Here is a 23,606-nt window from a genome sequence, read left to right on the forward strand (position 1 = left end):
TTTGTAATGCATTCACATTAACCTCTTGCTAATCTTTACCTTTTAGTGCATCTAGAGAAGCTTTTACTGTCGGCTTTTATGTTCTGTGATAAGATTGGTCTCGTATTCCACCTTCCCTTCTCTGATCTTGGTGCTCCTGATCCAAATGCTGCAATTTTACCCTCCTCAAGAAGGTGGTGAATCCCTTAAGTTCTTTACCCAAGGGAAAATTTTTGAAAGCTTGGGGAATTGAGGGCAATGGGGATCAGGCGCAGAAGAGGAGATGAGGCCAATGGCGGATCAGCCGTGACCAAAGCGAATGGCAAGGCTCATCTGAGGGATCACTTTTTATCAATGATCCAACACTATCATTAACATCTCTGGTTTAATATGGTTACTTCATATTTCTATTGGATTTTGGCTCCTAATAAAGATACATATTTGTTGTAAACTATGTGTTAATTTTTTTAAAGTTAGCTTTTGTTTATCCACTGTCAAGCCTTTTCCTGTATTTTCCCATCTAACATTGCCAACCCAAGTCTCATATCTTCACAGTTTGGTTTATTTAGATTTAACACCTCATTGCAGGTGTTAAATCTTAATATAAAATCTATCAGATTCTGATCACACATTCCTAAAGGCCTCTTAACTTAATCATTATGACTAATTCCATATTACACCATATACTAAATGTAAAATTGTCTGTCTCACATTAGTTTCTCCATGCAGTTATCAAAAAAAAAACAATCTCCATCAATTCAGCCCCCACATAAAGGGCTGCACGGTCAGAGCCACGTTCGAATCTTGCACTGTCTGAAAGGAGTGTGTATGTTCTCCCCATGTCTATGTGGGCTTCCTCTGGGTGCTTGGGTTGCCTCCCACCCTCCAAAAATCTGTAAATTTGTAGGTTAATGTGTGGGTTTGGGCAACACAGGCTCGTGAGCTGGAATGGCCCAGGTATTGTACTTAAAAAATAATTTACATTTTAAATTTATTACTGCTAATTTGGTTTGTCAAGTCAGTGTGTAGATTAAATTCATGTAGACACACGCAGTCACATGCACTTCCTGATTTATACTGTTCCTTCACTACCGCCACTGTTTGGAATTGAACAAGCTGACAGGATATTTTGTTAAGTTTCATCCAAACTGTTGGAAGTTCTTGCACCTAGTACAAAAATTAACAGGAAGCTACAGAATCCTGAAGTCCTGCGCTTCCAGGTTCAAGAACAGTTTTTTTTTAAATTTCAACAACTATCAACCTCCCCTTGCCACCCTAACCCCAACTAGGACCAACAAAAGATTTGTCTGCAATATTGAAAAGTCACCTTTATTTTCTTTCTCCAACTGCAATTATAAATGTTTATTTATCTAACCTTTAAGATTTATTGTACCTCTTTCTATCTTGGTATATTGTGTGGCAGCAACAGTAAACATTGGGTCCATCTGTTCATTGTACTTGTGTATATGACAATAAAGTTTCATCAGCGTCATGCAGAGTCTGTTAAATGTCATCTTTAAGCATTAGCCTGAATTTCTCGAGAATGCTTAAACTTTTAAATCTCAAAACATGATGAGAGAGCAATAAAGTGTAGCATAATTCCAGAAGAGAAACTATTGTAACAAATGTAAAATATGGAGTTAAACTACGTAAAATCAATTATCATTTGTTAATTACATCTCACAATGTGACTACTTTAGCAGGGTTACATTTCTGTACTCATTCAATTTTGCTGGGTTCAAATCACTTTTGTCTCAGCCACTGCTTCTCTCCTCGACCCCCTCTGTCTAGATCCAGTATAAAAACGGCCAGTCTGTGGTCGAGGTGGACGGGCGAGCCACCAAGAAGCTGATCACCAACCTTGAACCGGACAAGGAGTACTCGTTCGTGCTGACTAACCGCGGCAACACGGTAGGGGGCTTGCAACAAACGGTGTCGGCCCGCACTGCCCCCGCCATCCTGGGCACCAAGCCGTACTTCATCAAGAAGGTGGAAACTGACGGAACCCTATTGGTCCGGATGCCGGAGGTGGAGTCGGTGACACCAGTCATGTAAGAAAGGGCCTAACATAAAACATTCAGATTCTCTCACATTCACTCTGTTCACCAAGCGGTTGGAATTTTTTAGTTTTTTTTTAATTTAGAGGCGCAGCACAGTAATGGGACCTTCCAACCCACGTGCCCATGCCGCCAAAAGCATCCATGTGACCTCATAACTCCATGGAATGTGGGAAGAAACCAAAGTCCCAGAGGAAGCCCACATGGTCGTAGGAAGAACGTACAAACTCCTTACACACAGTGGCAGATTCGAACCTGGGTCGTTGCCACTGTTACACTAACCATACCATACTAATTGTTGATTTAGCTTCAAAGCAAGTGTTTAATTAAACCATCTTATTTTTTCTCCAGCCTTTATCTTTTTATTTCCTCTCTGTTTCTGAGTGTCCACTTTTATATGGCCAACTTTCCAGTAGGACAAGACAGCAACCAATGGCCATCATTCTCATTAGTGTTCACCCATCAAACTCCTTGCTGCCACCACCATCCTGCCCCAGGGGACTGAAATGAAGCACAGCCACCTTCTGCTACATATAAGGCCAACCCATTGCACACAAGTCTGTCATCAAATTTAGACCGTCCTTGTCCCATGCAGACATGGAGAGATATCTGCTGTAAGAAGACTTCCACTCATGGAGTCATACTTCTTGTCCATTTTTGATTGGTGAAATCCTGGACCTGCTCCGTCCTTGGGGTGAAACCTGCACGAAGAAAGATGTGCATTGGAGAGCTCTGGCACGAGGTTCTCGCACTCTGAGATGCACACCTTGATTCATATCCTTGTACCTGCTGCACGATGCCTTTCTGTCCTCCGTGTAGCCCGTGCTCTTTGATGCTGAGATTGTGAGAACATGCTTTTCCCCGTGTTTTTCAGAGCCTATTACATCATCGTGGTTCCACTGAAGAAATCTCGTGGCAAGTTCATCAACACGTGGCACAGTCCAGATGAGATGGATCTGGAAGAGGTATGTGGGCACATCATTCCTTTCACCATCTCTCGGGTGCCATCAATCTTTTTCCAGCAGGAGCCGATTCCAGCTGTTTAAACCCATGCCATCCAATTAACCATATGCTTTGAAGGGTGGGAGGAAACTGGAGAACCTGGGGAAATCCCATGCAAACACAGGGAGATCATACAAGCTCATTGCACTCAACACCGGATTAGAACCCGGGTCGCTGGCGCTGTAGTAACGTTGCACTAACCATTACGTTACATGTGTCACCCACACAAATGCTTCACCTTTCCTCCTCCTTCCTGTCTCTTCCTTCCTATCCAACTTGGATAGGTTCCAACTTGGGGCATTATCTCACCCAGGAGGGGATCAGTCACGGCGACATAAAGCACGTAAACAGGCCCTGAAGCCCAACATTTTCATACAGATCATCGTACAATTTAAATTAATGCTATTTACTAGCTTTTGGTCTGTTGCTTTCTATGTCTTGACAATTCAAGTGCTAATTTACCTTCCTCCACCCCCAATTCAGGCAGTGTGTTCCACATACCAACTACTCTCACTCCCATTACTAGTTCCATTCCTATCCTGAAGAAAGAAAGGGGACTTGTCGAAACCTAAGATGGAGACAGGAAAGTTATTTTCCCTGGCGAGAACTAGGATGCATAGTCTCAGGGTTTGGGAGAGTAGGTTTGCGATGGAGATGAGAGGAACTGCTTTTCTAAAATCCTCTGCCTGCGGAAGCAGTAGAGGCTGCCTCATTAAATATATTTGAGACACAGCTTTTAGATTTTTGAATAATGGGGAGCGGAGCTGAATTTGTGGCCAGATCAGTCATTATCTTGTTATGGCAGATGGCCAATACCAGCTCCCATTTTTTATGAGCTTATTGTTTTGTGCGGAATCAACACCACCCTGCCTTTCTGTGCTCAGAGTGGTCTGTGGTCAACACCTTTCCTTCATTAACCAGCACCGTGCTCATTCCGTGACCCAGCTTCCCCTGCGCTGAGAAGGGAGGTGGGACATGAAGATGTGACGTGACCCAGGAAAGAATTCACAGCACTCTGGCAACCCCTGTAACACTGAGCTTCTGTTCACCTGGCTGGCCTCTGTGCATTTGGTTGCATAGCTCTCAGATGTTGAACTCTCCCCGTGGAACTGCTGGAACTTGGCAACTGGGCCAGGAATGACCTGTTCAAATAAATTCTTTACATTCCAGCTCCTCCAGGACCTGATGCGTCGCCGGCGAAGAAGCCTCCGTCCCCGCCGGCAACTGGGCCACACCAAACCCTACATCGCAGGTCGCTTTGATCTTCTTCCACAGGAGTTCATTCTTGGCGACCAGCGGTTTTATGGTGGGTTTGAAAACAAGCCACTTGAGGAGGGTAATAAATATGTATTCTTCATCCTGGGTGTCCTGGACATTCCAGAAGCGGTGAGTGATCTGACTTACTTTTTGATGAAGGGCTCAAGCATGAAACATTGGTTTTGTATCTTTATCTTTGCTACATAAAGTACACCGTTTGACCTGCCAAGTTTCTCCAACATTATGTTTTTACAAGAGTGATCTTGTATAGGGAATATCTCACTGAATATTATAATTAATCTCCCATCTTCCCCCTCCCAATCTCACCCACCCACATGCTCAGCCACACTAACATGTACACACACAGGTACATTCATATAGTCACACTCAGACAAACACACACATATACACACAATCACGTGCACACGCATACACATTCACTGCCAGACATACAGTCTCGTGCACACTTACTCACAGTGCATGCATGCATGCAACCCTTCATTCTCATGGTTTTCCTCTATTCTCATCCTTTAAGGAGTGGGTAACAGAAATATCATACATCTCGTACAGAGCATTCAACTGGAATTAGACATTCAAATAGGCCATCTGTTGAGAATGGAGATTTGTAGAGAATTCGCACTAAGTTTGAGGATGAAGTACTGAGGAATCCAGATTATGAATGGGTTCCATTCTTCAAAACTATCCCTAACCTTTATTTAGTGCAAGAAATCTTTAGCCTCCACAGTGTAGTGACTGACTAAAGAGTAGACTGACAAAGAGTAGACTGGTAAAGATCGGTGTGCACATTGGTAGATGATTGTCTGAAGGCAGTCCTGGTGGAGTGAGGGGGTGGGGTGGGAACTGATGTGTTAATCAGTGAGAAGACTGTCCGCATTTTAATAAAAGAAAGAGGGTATTGATGAGCAGTGGGTGTGGGGTTCTGGAGACTACAAGCATCTTTGCATTCCATTGGCTGAGCTCTTCAACAAAAATAACATTTACTTATCATCTTCAGCACACTGAAACGTATTCCAGCACGAGGAGTATCAAACAGAAATTCACTTAATTAAAGCTTTGCATTTCTCAGCACTTTCTCTAACCTCAAAATGGTAAATCAAGAAAAGCAACCAGAGAGACACAAGGAAATGCAGAAACTGGAATGTTGAGAAAGCAAAGCAAATCTGGAAGAACTCAGTGGGTCAGATCAATTCCATCAACCAAAATGACCAATCAACGTTTTGGGTCAGGGTCCTTCTTTTCAGACTCTTACACTCGAAACAGAACACAACTTGGAGCTTCGATTGCTGATTTCTCTCCATGAAAGTTGCTTGACCTGCTGAGTCCCTTCAGCTTTTCGCTGCTTGATCAGGAAACACAGTCTGTTGGTTTGAATCAAGCTTCTACAAATGGAAATGTAACAATGCCATCTAATCTGTTTATATCAATGTTATTTGGAGGGGAAAATGGTGGCCACAAAATGTGGGACAATAGCTTGACTTTCCTTCAATGTAGTACCATGGGGATTGGTTTCTTTGTCCAGCTGAGGGAGAAAGTTGAGACCTTTGCTTAGGTCCATGAAGGAGTATCAGTTGTTCATTGGTACATCATCCTCGATCTTTACACCATAAGACCAGAAGATATCGGAGCATTTGCCACATCGGGTCAACCCCGCCATTCCATCACGAGCTGGTCCATTCTCCAACTCAGCCCCACTCCCTGCCTTCTCCTCATAACCTTCACATCTCTGCTGTGGGATGAACCTTCTGCCTTGAGGCAAATGACCTCCCAATTAAGCCATGGCCTGTGCAAAGATGATTAGAGATAAGTACCAAAATCCTCTTAGAATAAGTGGGTTTTACAGATCATCTTAGAAGTTGGGTAATTCCAAGGTTGTGGTAGAACAACGACTGTAATCACACTTACAATTAATTTAGACATACAGCATGGTCACTCGCTTTCTGACCCACAAGCCCATGCTGCCCAAATACCCATTTAACCTTACCCCATATGTTCCTGAAGGGTGGGAAGAAACCAGAGCACCCAGAGGAAACCCATGCAGATATGGGGAGAATGTACAGCTAGCACCAGATTCAAACCCAGATCGCTGGCATTGTAACAGCGTCACGCAAACCGCTACGCTAACTGTTCCAAATCATAACTACTCTTCAGATTGTCAGTTGACAAGAGATGAGTTATAAAGTATGATGGATGGCATGGTTAGTGAAGCAGTTAGCGCGACACTATTACAGCGCCAGCAACCTGGGTTCGATCAAACACTGCCTGTAAGGAGCTCTCCCCATGTACTGTTTGGGTTTCCTCCAGTTGCTCATGTTTCCTCCCACCCTCCAAAATGTATGGGGTTGTGCGTTAATTAAGTGTAATTGAGCGGCATGGCTAAATGGCCGGAATTGGCTTCTACTATGTTGCAAATAAAATAAACGTTCAACACTCACTTGGAGTGGCAAGAGTCATCCCCGCTATTTTTAGGGATTATCCAAGCTGATTGAGTTGATTACAGGTGAAGTGAATCCAAGAAAAATTCTATCATATCCCAAGATAAATCACCAAATGTGACTGCATGGGAATTGCTTGTTTTAAGAGGTACCTGTATATGAATCAAACATTTGAGCATGAAATTCCAGTTTAGATAAGATACAATTCATTCATGTCAAGAGGTACACTTGAGATTAGATTTTAGTCAGATTTGATAAATGCTCTGTATGGGGTTTATAGGATGCTCGAAAAAATACATATGGTACAAGACTAAGGGTCCACATGAACACATTGGCTTCTGATGCTCAGGGCACACATGCATACCTCTCCAAAAACAGGCAGATATGGAGTCCTGCAGTCGCCGTCCCCCATTCCCCTACCGAACTGTGGAGCACAGTAACAAAACTAGTTCCCTAAATGGCTCCTTCTGTCTTCAACATTTGCTCTTATCAGTTCCTTTGTCCCTCGAGTGTTTGTCCAGTTTCACTGCAAATTAAGTCATGCTATCCATCTTCTTGTAACAAGCTCCGCTCCATAAGCATTCATTAGATAAAGCTGTTTTCCCCTCATTTCAAATTAAATGTTATCCTTGCTCTGATCTAAGATAAATAAATTGTGACTAAATCCAACCTAGTTGAATTGGACACTTCTTCCTTTTCAGAAGCATCTAACCACTTACTTTGTGCCTTTTTTCCATATAAAATGCTTCAACCATAGTGTCTCCATACCCCTGAACAGGTATATGTTTATGTTTAATGTCCACCCTGATTCTGCATCTGTGCCCTCTAGGCTTGGCGCTCCACACTCACTCAACCCTTTTGCGCGATGCAGCTTTCTTTCACATTTAAGCGGTTTAGATTGTTTTGAGAGTGGTGCATCTAAGTGGAAGAACAAATCCTGCCCTGCCAAACTCAAGGACAAATTCCAAAAGCAAAATGTTACTTTGATATGTGAAAAAGAACGCACTTTTGTGTCATTCCCCCGCCCGACATTTTATTCCAGTAGCATTATTACTGGAGCAGAGGTTTTAAATCTGAGTGTGTTCCATCAGACAAGAACATCACCAGGCGCATTTTTCCCATGTCAGCTATGTTCTGTTTTTCTCTCCAAATGACGTCTTTCAACTTTTCAGCTGCTGTGAGCATTTGGAAGGTATTCGAGTTTTTCACCTAGATATTTATCCCCATTTACTAGCACTAAATATGCTGTGATACATCAAGTTTACTGGAACATAGCCTCAAGGTTCAGGGGAGTAGATATTGGACAGAGATGAGCAGGCTCAGCTTCTTCTGCCCAGTAACGCAATAGAAGCTGCCTCATTAAATATACCAAAGACATTGTTAGATAGAATTTTGAATAAAGGGGAATTAAGAATTATAGAGAACAGAAATGTAAGAGGAGCTGAGTCCACAGCCAGATCACCAATGATCTTACTGAACGGCAGAGTAGGCTCAATGGGCCAGATAGCCAACTTCGGCTCTTAAGTGTTCAGTTCTTTCAAATGAGGATCAGTGAGAATCCTGTTTTATTTCTGCTCCGATTTATTTATGAAAGCCTGCTGGTAAGGGTTAGCATAAAACAGCTGGTGAATTAGAAGAGTTTCTTACTCTTTCACTATTTTTTGCAGAAGATGTTTGCAGCGAGTCCATACTCCGACCCCATCCTTTCAGCAGACCCCAACCCACAGCCTATAATCGACGGAGAAGAAGGTCTGATCTGGGTGGTGGGCCCAGTGCTGGCGGTGGTCTTCATCATCTGCATTGTCATCGCCATCCTACTGTACAAAAAGTAAGAGCATCTCAGTGATTGACGTTGAGGTGGGTCGAGTAGGCAAGAACTTTGGTGGATGTCCAATGGGAAATCAACCATGCTTCATGAGCGTGGATTGGCTGTGGAGCCCCAAACAATTTACAAAGTAATGAAAGTGGTGAAGTCATGCTAACATTTTTTTTAGCTCATACATGAAACTTGCCAAGTTAAGCGAAGTACAGCTTTGTACTTCTTACTCTCTCCCTCAATCCTTTCGCCATCCAACAGAAACACACAGTCTCTGGCATCCCAATATCTGGGACATGTTTGGCTTCCTCTATGTTGCCCAATTGGCCATTCCACCAGAGGCAGCCACAGAACAGAGTGACTTGGTGGGGCAGAGAGGAGTGAAACAATGCAAGACTAAGCTGTTGATCATACATATCATGCAGATGTGGCCTCAGAAAGTGATTCTTCTTTGCAGTTGTAATATTTTTATAAAAGAACAATAATACCAAAATTTGCTTTAATTAAAATAACTAACCAATTATCAATTAAAATTCAGTCTTTTATTGGGGCTGAAATAATATTTTTAACTAAAGTAAGGTGAGGCCTTTAGCAAAGGCTTGACACAAGTTGGTGTCAATTCAGTAATGTTACGAAACCAGAGGACCCCAAAACCCAGCAGCAATGGATATTCACTAAGACAAATGATGACTTAAACAAAAGTTGCTTTTAATTATCTTTAAACATGAATACAAAATCACACTTTAACTTATCACTATTGACTTAACTAACTTAACCCCCTTCTAATTCTAAGTGCACGTGTATGTAATGTGTGTGTGTGTGTGTGTGTGTGTGTGTGTGTGTGTGTGTGTAAGTTCAGAAAAGTTCTTTGATTTACAGTCCAATCTCACTTCTCATTCCTCCAAGTTCACTGGTTGCAGGCAATTCTTATACTGTGCACAGAATTTAAATTTGTAAAGTTCTCCAGGATTTGGAACTTGAAAGGTAAATGGTTACTATTCAGGAAGGTTCTTGTCGGTCTTCAGAGAGAGATTCATTGTTCACTGGACACCTACAACTGATTCCTTGTTAATCAGCCACTTCAGTACCTTGCCGAAGAAACTTGCCTCCTTTGGGTTCTCCAGATGATAACCTCTTTCTTTCAGGTCACCACAGAGTTCCTTTTTGCTTCCCTTATTTTGAGTGAAACATTAGACAGCCTGTCCTCTCCTCTTGCATGAACCACAAGGGCTTTGACTAGGGTAAACTAAGCACTCACAACCCATCTTCCAAATGGGGTTTTTCCACAAGCTTTCCAGCTTGTCCTGTTCCAGTCCCAGCTGCTGCTGCTGACTGTATCACTGTAGAACTGATCTCTCTCTCTCTCTCTCTCACACACACACACACACAGACTCAGAGAGAAAGCCTCTCTCTGCTTGCAAAACCACATGGACCTCCTAGAACAGCAAGTTCCACTCCAGACAGTCTGCGGCTCTGACAAGTTCTTTCAGCTGTTGCCTTTTTGTAAACAACAATCCATTAGTGAAGTCTCTTGGGCACTCTCCAAAGCTTTTGCAAAGACTCTGGGGCCGACATGTCTAGCATTAGCAGAGCTCCAGTATTTTAAATAAGATCGGCTTTGAAGTGTTTGTTTGTGACCTACACTAACAAACCTGCCCCAATTTATCTCCCAAAAACCTATCTATCTGCTGTCACACTGTAAACACAATAATATATCTTCCTCTAATTCTTTTTATGGCAGAAGACCCTCAAATTATTCTCTCTAATGGAAAAATTAATTTGTCCTTGTCATCATCTTAAATTTACAATTTTTTTTAACAAAATCTTAATTGCTCTTTGTGTGTGACTTGGGGGCATTGTATAAAGCAGTGCTTTGTCATAAACCACAAAAATCTTGGCTGGCTCTGCTTCAATAACTTGCAGTAATGAAGGTCCTTTATCATGCTAAAATGTCCCAAGGTGCTTCCCAAGATTATAATCATTGAAACCAAATGATTGAACCAAATAAGGAGAGGTTTATCCAACATTTGGTTTTGTGGAGGAGAGTCAGGTGCAGAGGAAATTCTTGACCATGCTCTAGAAAGTTGTGACCTTGACCAAATTGGAGAAGGAAGAGATTGCACAAGAGCAGAGTCATCTGAATCCAAATTTCTCGAATCTTGTGGTGATCACCAACCTCCACAGCAAAGAGTTGGGCTCAAGAGCCCTTAAGATACACAGCCTTAGAGTCGTGGTGCTTTATCTCTGCTTCTTGTGAGTTCTTATTCTGTATACTTTATGCATCCATCCTGTGTGCCTCTTGAAAATGAGTGTCATCAACCAGCAGACACGCCCTTCTGGCTTCTGGCAGGCATCAAGTGACAAAGGGTACCCGAGCTGAAATCAGGTAACTGGGAATGACATGGTTTACCCAGGGTGAGCTTTTTTTTAATGCTAGGGTACCCTTTGTGGAATATCAGAAACTATTTTGTAATTTAAACTGTATATACCTCTGAACTAAAAGTGTTAACTTTGAAAAACCATTGGACTGTGAGAGCTGGCTGTGAAAACATAAGGAAGAATCTGGAGTAAGGGATTCAAAAAGGAGTGTATCTTGTAACACTTATTGTAGAGACATGCAATCATCATTCTCTTGTTGATTGGTTATAGTGAAGACTGGATCGCAAGCGGGAAGATAGTCCAAATATTACTTAAATCATTCCATTGGTAGGCTTTGGCCTTTTGAAGGTTGCTTATTCTTCCACCCTGCTCCTCAACGATCTGTGGCTCTTAATCCCAGCATCTGCTGGCCTGCCCTTTATCATTAGTTTTCATTCCAGATCTCGTCACAGAATCCAAACTTCCCAGCATTATTGAAGCATAAAAACACAAAGCTGGAGGATCTCAGCAGGTCAAACAGTGTCCTTTATATAATGAAGGTAAAGATACATAGCTGACGTTTCGGGCTTGAGCCGCTCATCAAGGTGTGGAAAAATGTCAGCAGGCATCCAAGCAAAAGAGCAAGGGGGTGGGGGGGGAGGTGTGGTCACAAAGGCAGGAGGTGAAAGGTGGAGAAGGCAGCGATCAAGAGGAGGAGGGATGGCCAGGTGAAGGGAGGGGTGAGAACTGGAGAGAGGGAAGAAGGATTTCCAGTTTCTTCTAATCTGCCTTCTTTTTCAATACCTTGATGAATGGCTCAAGCCCAAAATGTTGGTTATGTATTTTTACCTCAGCTATGTAAAGGACACCATTTGGCCTGTTAAATTTTTTCTAGCATTGTGTGTTTTTACTTCAACCACGGTGTCTGCAGATTTTCGTGTTTTACTTATTATTATTGAAGCATATTGGTTAATTAGCCAAGGTGGTGACACTCTGTATGTGAGTAAATTATTAGTGTTCATACTGAAACACTTACTCAGGCCTTATTCTTCCTTTCATGCACCAATCATGGACAGCAAGCCTGACAGGTAACCAACCGCTTTAATAAAGAACTCAAAATAATTTTCAATCATTTTGCAAGATTTAAACAATTAATAATTTGTTTTATTTTAATTAATGCTTTTCTTTAATTTTGGAATAATTTTCTTTTAACTGCTATCTGTTTAAAAAAACCTTTCAACTACAAGTTCGGAGTAAATATAGTAGAATCCCCATTATCCAACAGCTCCATGGATCGTGGATGGCGATTATGTGCATTTTCTGGTTGACTGAGGCTCTTCCAGTGCACCTTAATACTTAATACACATGCATTAAGAATATTCCATTTAAAGGACAAAAGACAGGGCAAAATGCAAAGTAATTTGAAAAGAATATCAGAATTGTAGACATTAATTATGTAAAGTTCACTTTAATCAAGTAATTCCCATAACTTACAAAGACTAACACTGTGCTAACCACGATACTAACCATGCTGCCATCATAATGCAGCTCTGCTGGCTGAATGTTTGCTCCCAGCTTCACCAAGGGATTGTGGTTGTGGGTTGCAGAGAACAACACGAGCACCTTCCTTGCACTGACAGCCCGACTCACCACCTTGCAATTGGCTACAGTGAAAGAAATGCATGGTTATTGAGAGGCATTGTTAGTTCAGCGAGGCAACCCTGTGTGTGTCCAACGAAGTCTCAGTGCTCCCCCTGTGGGTCCATCCACCCAATTTTATTTCTTGGAACTTGCTTTATTTATTTATTTCCTTGATTCGTGGGGTTTTTTTTGCCAGTTGTTTGAGTTTCCAGTGGACTGAATTCCAGATAATAGGGATTCCTACTGTACAGCCATGCTGTCTCACTTGTCAACACCATCACGGTTACAGGATTGGACTTTGATTCAAGGTGATGCTGGGGCAGTTACTGCCTCACTGAACCAGAATCCTGGCCCCAAGGTTTTTGCCATGTAGAGTCTGTACGTTCACCCTATGATCAAATGGGTTTCCACCAGTGCTCTAGTTCCTCGCATATTCCAATGATGTGGAGATTGTAAGGTTAATTGGCCATTGGTGTGCAGGGGAGGGGTGAAATCTGGGAGGAGTGCAATCTGGTAGGAATTGATCAAAATGAAGGAAGAAGAACCAAAATGAATTAATTTAAGACAAGTGTACAGGGGAAATTTATAACCCACTTGAACGACCAAAGGGACTGTTTCCATGCTGTATCTCTCTATGATTCTATGTCTCTAAAATCTTAATGCTTTATTTTAATCCAGTTTGAGATTGGTAATTGACAGGAATTAAGCTTCATGCAATACTGGGGCAATTAACTGGCCCAGTGCAGAAGGTAGAAGTCATTCACCTGCTGCTCGAGTCATTTTGTTTGATGTAAAATTAGTCTGAGCAAGCACAGCTCTATTCCGAACAGCATACAATTATACCCAATGAGACTCAGTAAGCCAGGTTTAAGAAAGAATAAATGGCATAGCTATTGAAAGCTTTACTGAAAAAATTACCATGCAAAATCTTCCAGCTTGCTACGGATCTTGAAGCAGTTTCAGAAATAATGTGGGTGATTTTAATTAAATATATGAGGTTTACAATTGCACAGCACAGTAGAAGGGGTGGTCATTTAAAACTGAGATGCATGGAAACTTCTTGCAGAGGGTGGTAAATCTGTAGAATTCCCTACTCCAAGGGGAAAAAATCATTTAGAAGTTTTTGAAAGATCAGGGAATTGAGGGCCCTGGAGAAGAGGAGATGAGCCTGCGGCAAATCAGTCGTAATCATATCAGATGCTGGAACAGACTTGATTGACCTTGTAGCCTACACCTGCACCCATTTTCTTCCAATGCTATTGGTCAGCAATGCTCTTGGCAGACCGTTAACCAAGCTTGTATCCATTTCACTCCAATGACAGAAAGCGTAAAGAAAGTGATCCCAGGACCAAGTGTCTCCTCAACAATGCAGAAGTGCCGTCCCATCATCCCATGGACCCAGTCGAAATGAGGCGCATCAACTTTCAGACACCAGGTAAAGATGCAGCAGCTGTGCTCTCTGTCGATGAGGTTGGGAGTTATCAAAAGAGAGCATGGGTTTCATTTATCATTGTTTGATGAGTGCCATGGAGTCAGCCCTTGCTGAACATCACTTCACTGGAGCCTGAACTATTTGGGAGTTTGGGAATGAAGAAGAGTGGTGGTGATGCAATATTGTGTTGTTCATTTCTACCCTTTGAACCAGTGATCCTGAATTCAGGGAAAGGACTGAACAGGGAAAAGCACATCACAGAGATACAATGTAAGTATATCCTCCAAGAGTAGATGGATAAAGCAGGATAATCTTCCCTCTGTTGAACTTCCGAATCCACCCACTCCCACTTTCCCTCAGTCAGCAGCCTCAACATTGGACTAGCAAGCTGGAATTCTGATGAAGGCAGCCTGTATCCTGTCCGTCTTAGTGGACTAATTTGCGGTGCAGTCCTTTGATATGTGTCTTGAAAAGATTGTCAGTTGTTGCAGAATGAGCTCCTTGTACTTATTTTTTTTTAATCTAATCTTCGTTGGACACCAGGAAGCAATGAAAATCACTGCTTAAAAATGAAGGAAGTCCTTTTTGGAACACATTAGTCTTTTGTCCACATTCGTAGGGCTGTAGTGACATGTGGTGGGTGTTGTGTGTGGCTGAGAGAGTACAGCATGTGTCTTTAAACTGAGCAAACAAGAGCCAAAGCATCCTCAAGGCAACTGAGGTTATAAGAGAGACCTTGTAGGTCACATTGAAAGCTCTATCCACTTGACAGGTTACTTACTAATCAATGTTAAATCCTCTCAATGACCCTGTTCAGACATACATTTCCCCAAGTCCAGTTCATAGAATATTGAAATGTGACGGGCTGCACATCACACTGAAGGTCAATGGAGCACATCCTCCTGCTTTGTATATGACAATGGTAGCACTGGGAATTTACATCATGGGCAATATGGATTTCCCATTCTCCTGTCACCAGTCAATCTGTTCCAGATTTCTCCCCCCCCCCCCCACCCAATTTCATGCTGATTGGTTGTGAATAGCTCAAAGTTGGCCAAGTAATTTGAGGAGAAATTTCCTCAGCCAGAGAGGGGTGGATCTGTAAAATTTATTGTCACAGACAGCAGTGGGAGGCCAAGAAGCATGAAATAAGGCACTGCCATTTTTCCCCAAAAAGATGCAGTGTAATGTAAGATCCCATCATCAAATAATAGCTCTATAATATAGTACAAAGTCATTATACAAATTCAATGCAGGAAATATGATTGAAGAAAATGACAGCTGGGTCTAGGATGTGTTGCTTGAAGACGTCTATATTATAGGGAAGCGATCTGTCAAATCATGACTGATTCCGCCATTAATTTTAACCAATCCCTCGGTGCATTTGAGAATTTCCTTACGTTTATCAGCACATTGAGAAGAATGTTTTATCATCCAGGTTTGGCAGCACTTGATGGCGCTTTGTGCAAACACATTGTGGGTGAACAGTGCAGCGGGGGAAGCAGCATTCAGCAGGGATTGTTTGATATTGGGTTCTCTGTCGTCACATTCAGGATGTCAGGAAATTCGGGAATCACTCACTGCCTTCCAGGTCAGATGACAGAACATACACTGGATTTATATAGACAATATCCAGTGCAGATTGGCAGAACCAAGCTAGTCAAAAGCGGTATCATCAATCACGTCAACAAGGCAGGAAGAAGAATTGCTGGAGGAAATCAGCAGATCCAATGGTGTCCATCAATAGAAATGATCCGTCAATGTTTTCGTTCAAGACTAAGATAACATAGGTAAAATTATAGAAATAAATAGGGGAAAAGAGGACAGAAGGTGTGGGCAGTGGAGAGACAGGTACAAGGAGAAACCATTAGGATGGGCAGGGCGCAGCAGGAAAGAGAAAGGAGGGAGGGAGAGAGAGAGAGGGAGAGTGTGAAAGTAAGTACTGGAGTAGATTAAAAAAAAAGATGGAACAGCAGAATCAGATGGGGGTGGCAGCTACCTTAAATTAGAAAAATCAGGCTTCATGCTGTCAAGTTTAAGGCTGTCCAGAGGAATATGATGTGTTGTCCCTCAACTTTATGTTTGGCCTCACATTGGATGAGGCCAAGGACAGACAGGTCATGTAGAAATGGTTGTGGATGGTTGGCTACAAAGGTTCAAGCTCAGACCCACAAACAGAGCATAGGTGTCGTCCTATAAACTAGGCTCTTCAAATGGTGCTCTCCATTTTGACTACAAGGTTTGTCTTGGAAGCTACAAGAAAGGATTCAACCTGATGGCAAAGCCATCTACTCTTAAATCTGGGTCACCTAGAGAGCAGTTAATGATTGCGATATGAATGTCACTTTGAGATGAAGCTCAAGGGTGGACGTGTGCAACGGTGAACGTGTGCTTTTTCACTGAGATTATTGCCCCATCTACACAGAAACAAAGAACTCTTCCATGGCTAGATCTTGGCTGCTTGACCCTGTCATCCAGCAGCACGAGCCACCCTGGTCAATCCACATTCTACACTGAATTAGATGATTTAAGTGTTGCATGTGACTGCTGTGACCCTGCGCCAAGGAGTGAGGGAGGAGCTGAACCGGTTACTGCTCATCAGTGTGTGACAGACACTGTCAGGAAAGGGGATCACCACTGGTCTTCGCCATGGTTGGGGTGTGGCTAACACAGCAAAAAACAGAGCCAAAGCTCGACTGTGGAACCACAGTGCAGACTGGGACATTATCTTCAGTAGTGATGACAGGAGAATCGATGGAAGTGGGCTCGAGTTGGGATACGTTTAGAAACCGCCAAGACAATCTCCAAGACCCGCAATCTGTTTTTATGATTAGTTAATAAAATATTGACGATCGATGAAAAGGCCAACTTACCCAGGTGAGGCAGATAAAGGTGGGAGAATGATGGATGACACCATCATAAACAGATCCAACACAACTTGGACCTTGAGATAAGGGTCAGGTTAGTAGAAAAAGCACTGGGAGTCTAACAGGCAAAAGTGCTGGAGAAACTCAGCAGTCCCACAGCATCCATAAAAGTCAAAGATGTACAGTAAAACCCCTTGTATGCAGCACCTATGGGGATTGGTAGATGCTAGATAGGTGTATTTTCCAGTTGCTTAAGAGTTACTCTTACAATGCCTAACTAAGACACTTGCATTAAGAATAAACAGTTTAAAAGACAAATGTACTATACAGTACCTTCAACAACTTCACTGACATTAATACATAAAGCATTTTATTTTATTTTCAGTCACATTCTTTGAAAATGTTTAACCATCGCTGAATCTGCAGGTTCCTCCCCTTCCACAGAGCCGCCCAAAAGACAAACAATAGCATATAGATAATTAACCCCCTCCTTCCGCAAGTTTACAGATTTAGCCTCTGACCAGGGCAACTCTTATTAAACAGACATAAGGAGACATTTTAAGAAAGTCACCCCAACGGCGAGTGGCGTCAACCAGCTCTTAATCCTGACGATACCATTACTGTTTCGCACAACTTTATCCAAACAACTGCTGTGAGCAAAGCACAACCAAGCCACTCTGCTGGCTGAATATATGCTACCATCTTCACCAAAGGTTTCTGTGTTACCTCAGAGGACATTTATAATTTTAAACTTGTGTAGATTTTTATTTTTGCTGGTTGCTTGAATTCCAGATATCAAGGGTTTTACTGTATACCCAATGTTTTGGGCGCAAGCCCTTCAGGACGTGTGTGAGTTTCTCCGGCACTTTTGTGCAATCACAGCATCTGCAGGCTTTCTGGTTTCACTGGCAGTCTAACTGTGGACTCCACCTTGCCCTTTATCCATCTTTGGCCCGTCTGTGTCTCGCAAGAAACCCCAATTTCCCCTCCCAGGATCAACCAGCACCATTCTGGGGTCCTGCCCTCGTAGATGGGGTTCCTGATGTTTCAGCCAGTCCTACGTGGACACAATTACTACGGTTGCATTTAAGAGCGAGCAAACCTGGAGGAGAGAAAGGAAAAAGAAAGAGGTAAGAAACATCACAAATTGTCGAGTTCTTTGAGAGGGCCAGATCGGAGACTGATTGTTTACTCATGCATTTGTTTGTTTGTTTGAGTTCCCGTTTTGTACTTTTGTTATCTCCCCCTTGAGTTGCGTTTTGCTAACCTGTAGGTTCAAGTGTGTTCACGTGCTGATGTTTCTTTTCACAGAATCTGTTGTCAGCAGTCCCCTCAGTGAACCCGAATTTGCAAGTTAGTTCCCACTTGCATTTTATGCCTATTGTTTTGTTAGTTTATTTATTTTGTTTTGTTAATATATAGTTTTATATATACATATGTATATGTCCATATATACTGTATGTATCTATATATGTGTATGTATATATATATATGTCTGTGTGTGTATATACAATATATATATACACACAGTATATGTATATGTGTATATATACAGTGTATGTGTGTGTGTGTGTACACATGTACATAGATACAATGTATGTATGTGTATATATGTATGTATGTGTGTGCATATATATTTATATGTGTGTGATATATATGTATACACACACACACACACACACACACACAGTGTGTGTATATATAATCTGTGTTTATTATCCACCTTAATGTAGTTTTTAACTTGTGTTTCTCTCTCGAGCTCCTGGCTGCTCATTGGCTAAGCTTTTAGCTCCCCTCACTTTTGCATGTTTTTTTTTAGGTGTATGCTCTAAACATCAATACTTTAAGCCCAGGGTTGCCTGCAGACTTGTGGCTTCATCAGTTTCACCTGGTGGTCTAGTATGTTTGAGGATGTGGGAGCAGTGAATAGATGGGGCGGGGAGGGTGCAGTGAGGCTGAGAGGGAGGGGCGGTTAGAACAGAAGGGAAGGGTTTGGAAGCCAACCCCACCACACACATAGTGGATGTCATAGAATGGCTGGAGCACAGAATGAGCCGATGCAGCCCATGCTATCCTTGCCAAACTTCTCCAAAGCAGGGCTTCGACACTGATTCACAGTTTTCTTGGGCATTAGTAACCACAGAAATTCCCAGCTCTGTGAAAATTGCCTACTCTTGTGAAGGCAGGGCGGGGGGTCATGAGGAGGGGGTTGCTCAATTTTCACCCAATTTGGGTGAATTTAGGTTCACAACACCTCGATTGCTGGGCCATTAATCTTCAGAATATTCTGATGCATAATCCCTACTGAAATGTTTCTTCACATCCCTCTGGCCTAGGAAAACCTCCAGATATCACTATTTCCTCTCTCTCTCTCTCTCTCTCTCTCTCTCTCTAAACAAATACATCTTGTGAAACTCTCCCCATTATTCTGAAGAGAACACTATCACCAGTAAAAGATTTCTGTGTTCTTCTAAATGCTTAAATCAAATTCCTATTCACTCTTCCCATGAACCATAATTTATCTCCTAAATATCAAAAGTAATAGTAAAATATGGAAATTAATCTTTTAGTTTTTTTATTGGACTCATTTGTACACCAGAGACCACAGAGAATGTTAGTTCACAGAAGTACCTCAAACTAGGTTCACCCTGTCCTTTGCAATACAATGTAGCTAAAATTAGCCACACAACCACAAAGTTGCATCGTACTGGAAAGCCTGCCATCAGACTGTGCTCTTGGGCACAACATAACAGATTGTTGGTCCCAGCAGCACACTCCTATAAGCTCGATATAACTCACCCATGCATCTGATGCATGTGGGCATGGGAGGGGGAGGCGCAGTGACAGCAGGCAATGCTTGTTTCGATGAAATTTAGGCAAATTCTTACTACACTAATAAATGAGGCCCACAAACTGAATCTGACTCTTATGGGGCTGTGGTTAGTTTTGGCATTCATTTCAGAGACCTGACCTGACCAGGGTCACGGGAAATTCATCTTCAGCCAGGTACGTGCTATCTTTAAGATTTCTTTGTTGTGTATCACTCCAAGCACACTCCACCTCAATCACCTCGCCAACTGTAACCCACAACAATCTCACACCATTATTTTTGCAATCCATCTTCCCCATCTGATCATGTCCTAAAATGACCATCCTGTAGACATTATTTAAGGTGATATGTGAGTGGAAAGAAAAAGTTTGAAAACCTCTGTCTTATACCCATGTCATCATCCCACTAACAGATTACATTGCCCCTTCCCTCTCCCCAACTCTATTCCTCTCCCAGTCTCACAGCGGTTCTCTTCTTCCACACCAATCCTCTTCCTGCCAACCCTAATCTGCTCCAGATCAATCCCTCTCTGGTCTCCTTTGAGACAGGATTGCAGTTCTGGATCTCCTTATAAGGGGGTTGTCACCTCACGTCAGGAGGGCAGCACTAATCTGGGTTGAGTCTTCTGTGCTCTCAACCTCTGATTTCAAGAACTTCACAATTCTGGGCCAGAATTGTTCTGGAAGATATTTGTGTCATTATTGGAAACACCAAGTTCTGTCTTTCAGGAGCAACAAGAAGAGAAAAATCCAACACATGTCTACATCTAATCTCCAGTCAGGTGTAATTAGCATAAATAGCACTGCAGTCTTTTGCAAGATTTGTGGAATGAAGAACAATGGAAATTAATCTGGGTTGTGCTAGATGCAACCTTTTGACATCCATTCATCACAGCGGTGGTGTGGATGCACCTGTACAACTAAAGGGCCCAGTAACCCTCCACTGCACAGATTGTTTAAGGATCAGGAAGTATTCTGTACAACAGCAAACCACCATAGATGCTTTAAATCTCAAATAAAGAGCAGAAATGGTCAGCCGGACAGGTAGCATCCGTGGAGAGAAACATAAAGTCTACAATTCAGGGCAATGATTCTTTATTAGAACTTTTATTGCCCTAAACTTCTTCTTTAACATGTTCTCAGCAACGATTAAACCCTTTTACCCTTTTAGGTCAGGCTGTGCACTGTTTTTGTGAATGGACTGCCCTTTATTTGGTAACCATTCTGTGGGCATCAACCCAGTTCAGTCAAAGTGGCCCTGATTCATGGCAAGCTGCAAGACTGGACAGTAGGGATTGAGCGGTGTCATAGCCAAGTTGTATGTGAATCAACACACACACACACACACTCCCCTCTTTTTTCTTTTTTTTCTCTCATTCTCTTTTTCTCTCTTTTCTTTCTTAATTTCTCTCTCTCTCTTTCTCCCCCCTTCCTCTCCCTCGCCCTTACCCAGCAAGGAATCATAATCAGCGCACAATTGCTGCAAAAACTTGGCAGGTCACACACCGCCCAGAGGAAATAAAAGGCGATCAACCTTTTTGGGCTGACCCCTTCCTCAGCAACGTGAGCAATGGCTCAGTTCTGAAACGTTGATTCCCTTTTACTTCCTCTTGGATGCTACATGATCCGCTAAGTTTCCCAACTACTTGTGTGTACTGCACTGGACCCCAGCATCGATAGATTTTCTTGTTTAACTCCAAAGGAATCAGAGATGGTGTTTTTCTCTAAACAAGGGGAACCAAAGCCTTTTCCCCTCATGCATGGGTCTCTAGTAGAGCCCACAGTGATTGGGTGGTGTAATATGTGGTAGTCATATTACAGTAAAACCCCTGTTATCTGGAATTCAAGCAACCCACAGCCTCAAGCAATTGACAAAAAAAGATCACAGAGAATAAATAGGTCAAAAATACAGAAATTTATAATTGGCACACCTCACCCATATCTTGCCAATCACCCAACATGCAGTCACAAGCAACCAGAACATTCACTTCTCCAGCTTCTACCAAATCCGACAGATGCCGGATACCAGAGGTTTTACTGGACATAAATAGTGAAAACAATGGGTGCACATCTTTCTGTACACTCATTGTACCAATGCATTCTCTTGCAAGTTATCAGTCACTCTTCCTTCTCAAGCAATGCACCCATGCAATATAAGTCTGTTACACAAGTGTGCAGTTACAAGAGGACCATAAGCAGTGGTCTTCTGCCACAGACCCTTTGCCATGAGCTTCAGAGCATCCCTCAGCACATACTCTGCACCTTGAACTATGCCGGATGGCCTCCTTTGTTTGCACACATCTCCTCACCTTGGAAGACCAACAACTTTCAGGGTAGCGGCTTCAGGTTACTGCTGCTTCCCAGCATTATGACCCCGCCCTCATCATTACTGCTGCCAGCCGGGAGAAGTCACTTCAAGGTTAGAGATACCCCCAACTTGGAGTTAAATATGACTGTCATATGATGAACCTCAATCCCAATTTTGCTCTCCTCCACCCTATTAGAAGTAGCTTTATTAAAAATTGATATCTCATCTCCAAGGGGCTGGGTTTGTGGATCCTGGTGACAAACTTTCATACATCGCAGGAAACTAAAGTTAATCCCTCCAGTTGCTGTGTTTGCAATTGTTCATGGAGCAGAGCCAGGAGGTTCTGCACCTGATCCACCATCCATCACTTGGCTGTGGGCGACCAAGTGCCTCTGATCTTCTTTCACAGTCAAGTTTCCAACATCGACAAGTGGGTGGTAGGGGAAAGGAGAAGTTGGTGGGACTGGTTGTCCTTGATTAATCTGTCTGCCGCATATCAAAGGAAAAATGGTGAGGGAGGAGGTGGGTGGGAGAGTAGGCTGAGGCGACGTGAAAGTAAAGAGTGGGCAGCATAAAGGGCAATCAACTCAGATTGGCTGCTTCTCCATTGGGGCTTCAGTGAGCGTGGCATCAGGGGCAGTGGGGTAAAGGCAGGGAAAATCCATCCTGCGGGAGGACATCTTTCCAGCCTCTTCTCTTTAAGTCACGTGGACTCCCAAGAGGCAAAGATCAGGCCAGAATGTTTTCAAACTCTGTTATTGAAGGCTTGGGAAGGGTGGAAAAGTTGGTGGGCCTAAACCTCTTGACAGTGAGTGTGTCTGTATCGGGCATTTTCTGTGATGCAGGAATGGATTTTCCAGCACATTCCTCTTTTTGTTCCGTGTTGTAAGAAATGGCAGTGTTGTCCCACCATAAAAACTGATGATGATTTCATGCTTGCTTCTCATCTCTGTGCTGCCTCAGTTTTAACATCCATACTGTCTGCTTCAAATGATCAAACTGCTGATTCTGTAACAGGGCTTGAAATTCTCCATAGCAACCAAAGGCATTTCCCGCTATCTCCACAAGCAGGGCCCGTACTTCCATTAGGGACTTGCTTGTGGAAAAAGCAAGATACGGGGATCAGACAGGAAGGAGAAACTCAAGGAAACCATGGCATTGCGGGAAAACTCATTAATAGGGACTAATGGCATACCTAAATGAAAATCTCTGTCCTCCTCAGCTCGGATGGGCATGAGTATTACACAGAGAGAAGTCTCCAAAGTACTCAGTCCTTTCAACTCTGGAAAAGACAACTGAGTAGTAATACAGACATGCAAGATCTATGTCATTAGTGCAAGAGGAGAGTCTATATATATATATCTCTGGGAATTGTGTGGGTTTTTGTCACAACATTTACGATATTTTTCTCTCTCTGGAGGGTGCCTTTCCCTCTTAGCTTTGCCTTTCTTGCTGTCCGAATGTTTAGCGGGCAGCTGAATCACCGATGCCACTGTCATCTTCGAATTCTTGGTTGAGGAGAGCAGTGATAAGTCATCGATTTGCCTCTGGTCTGCTCAGTCCTTGAATGCTCTTTGCAACAGCTGCGCAGCAGAGGTTGCGAGCTG

General features: G+C 42.7%; 1 protein-coding gene across 20 annotated transcripts in view; it reads left to right on the top strand.

Moving 5' to 3' along the window:
• Positions 1 to 23,606, top strand: part of LOC138759021 (receptor-type tyrosine-protein phosphatase S-like) — a 449,917-nt gene that overhangs the window by 348,881 nt on the left and 77,430 nt on the right. For 11 of the 20 annotated variants that reach the window (XM_069928794.1, XM_069928793.1, XM_069928795.1 and 8 more), the window contains 6 exons: positions 1,771 to 2,030; positions 2,911 to 3,001; positions 4,209 to 4,424; positions 8,416 to 8,576; positions 13,886 to 13,998; positions 18,174 to 18,215. In XM_069928794.1, coding sequence (XP_069784895.1) covers positions 1,771 to 2,030; positions 2,911 to 3,001; positions 4,209 to 4,424; positions 8,416 to 8,576; positions 13,886 to 13,998; positions 18,174 to 18,215 — 883 coding nt within the window. The remainder of the gene's footprint in view (positions 1 to 1,770; positions 2,031 to 2,910; positions 3,002 to 4,208; positions 4,425 to 8,415; positions 8,577 to 13,885; positions 13,999 to 18,173; positions 18,216 to 23,606) is intronic. The other 9 variants (XM_069928787.1, XM_069928788.1, XM_069928801.1 and 6 more) reach the window with 3 other exon arrangements.

This window comes from Narcine bancroftii, chromosome 3, assembly GCF_036971445.1.
Source record: "Narcine bancroftii isolate sNarBan1 chromosome 3, sNarBan1.hap1, whole genome shotgun sequence".
Lineage (NCBI taxonomy): Eukaryota > Metazoa > Chordata > Chondrichthyes > Torpediniformes > Narcinidae > Narcine > Narcine bancroftii.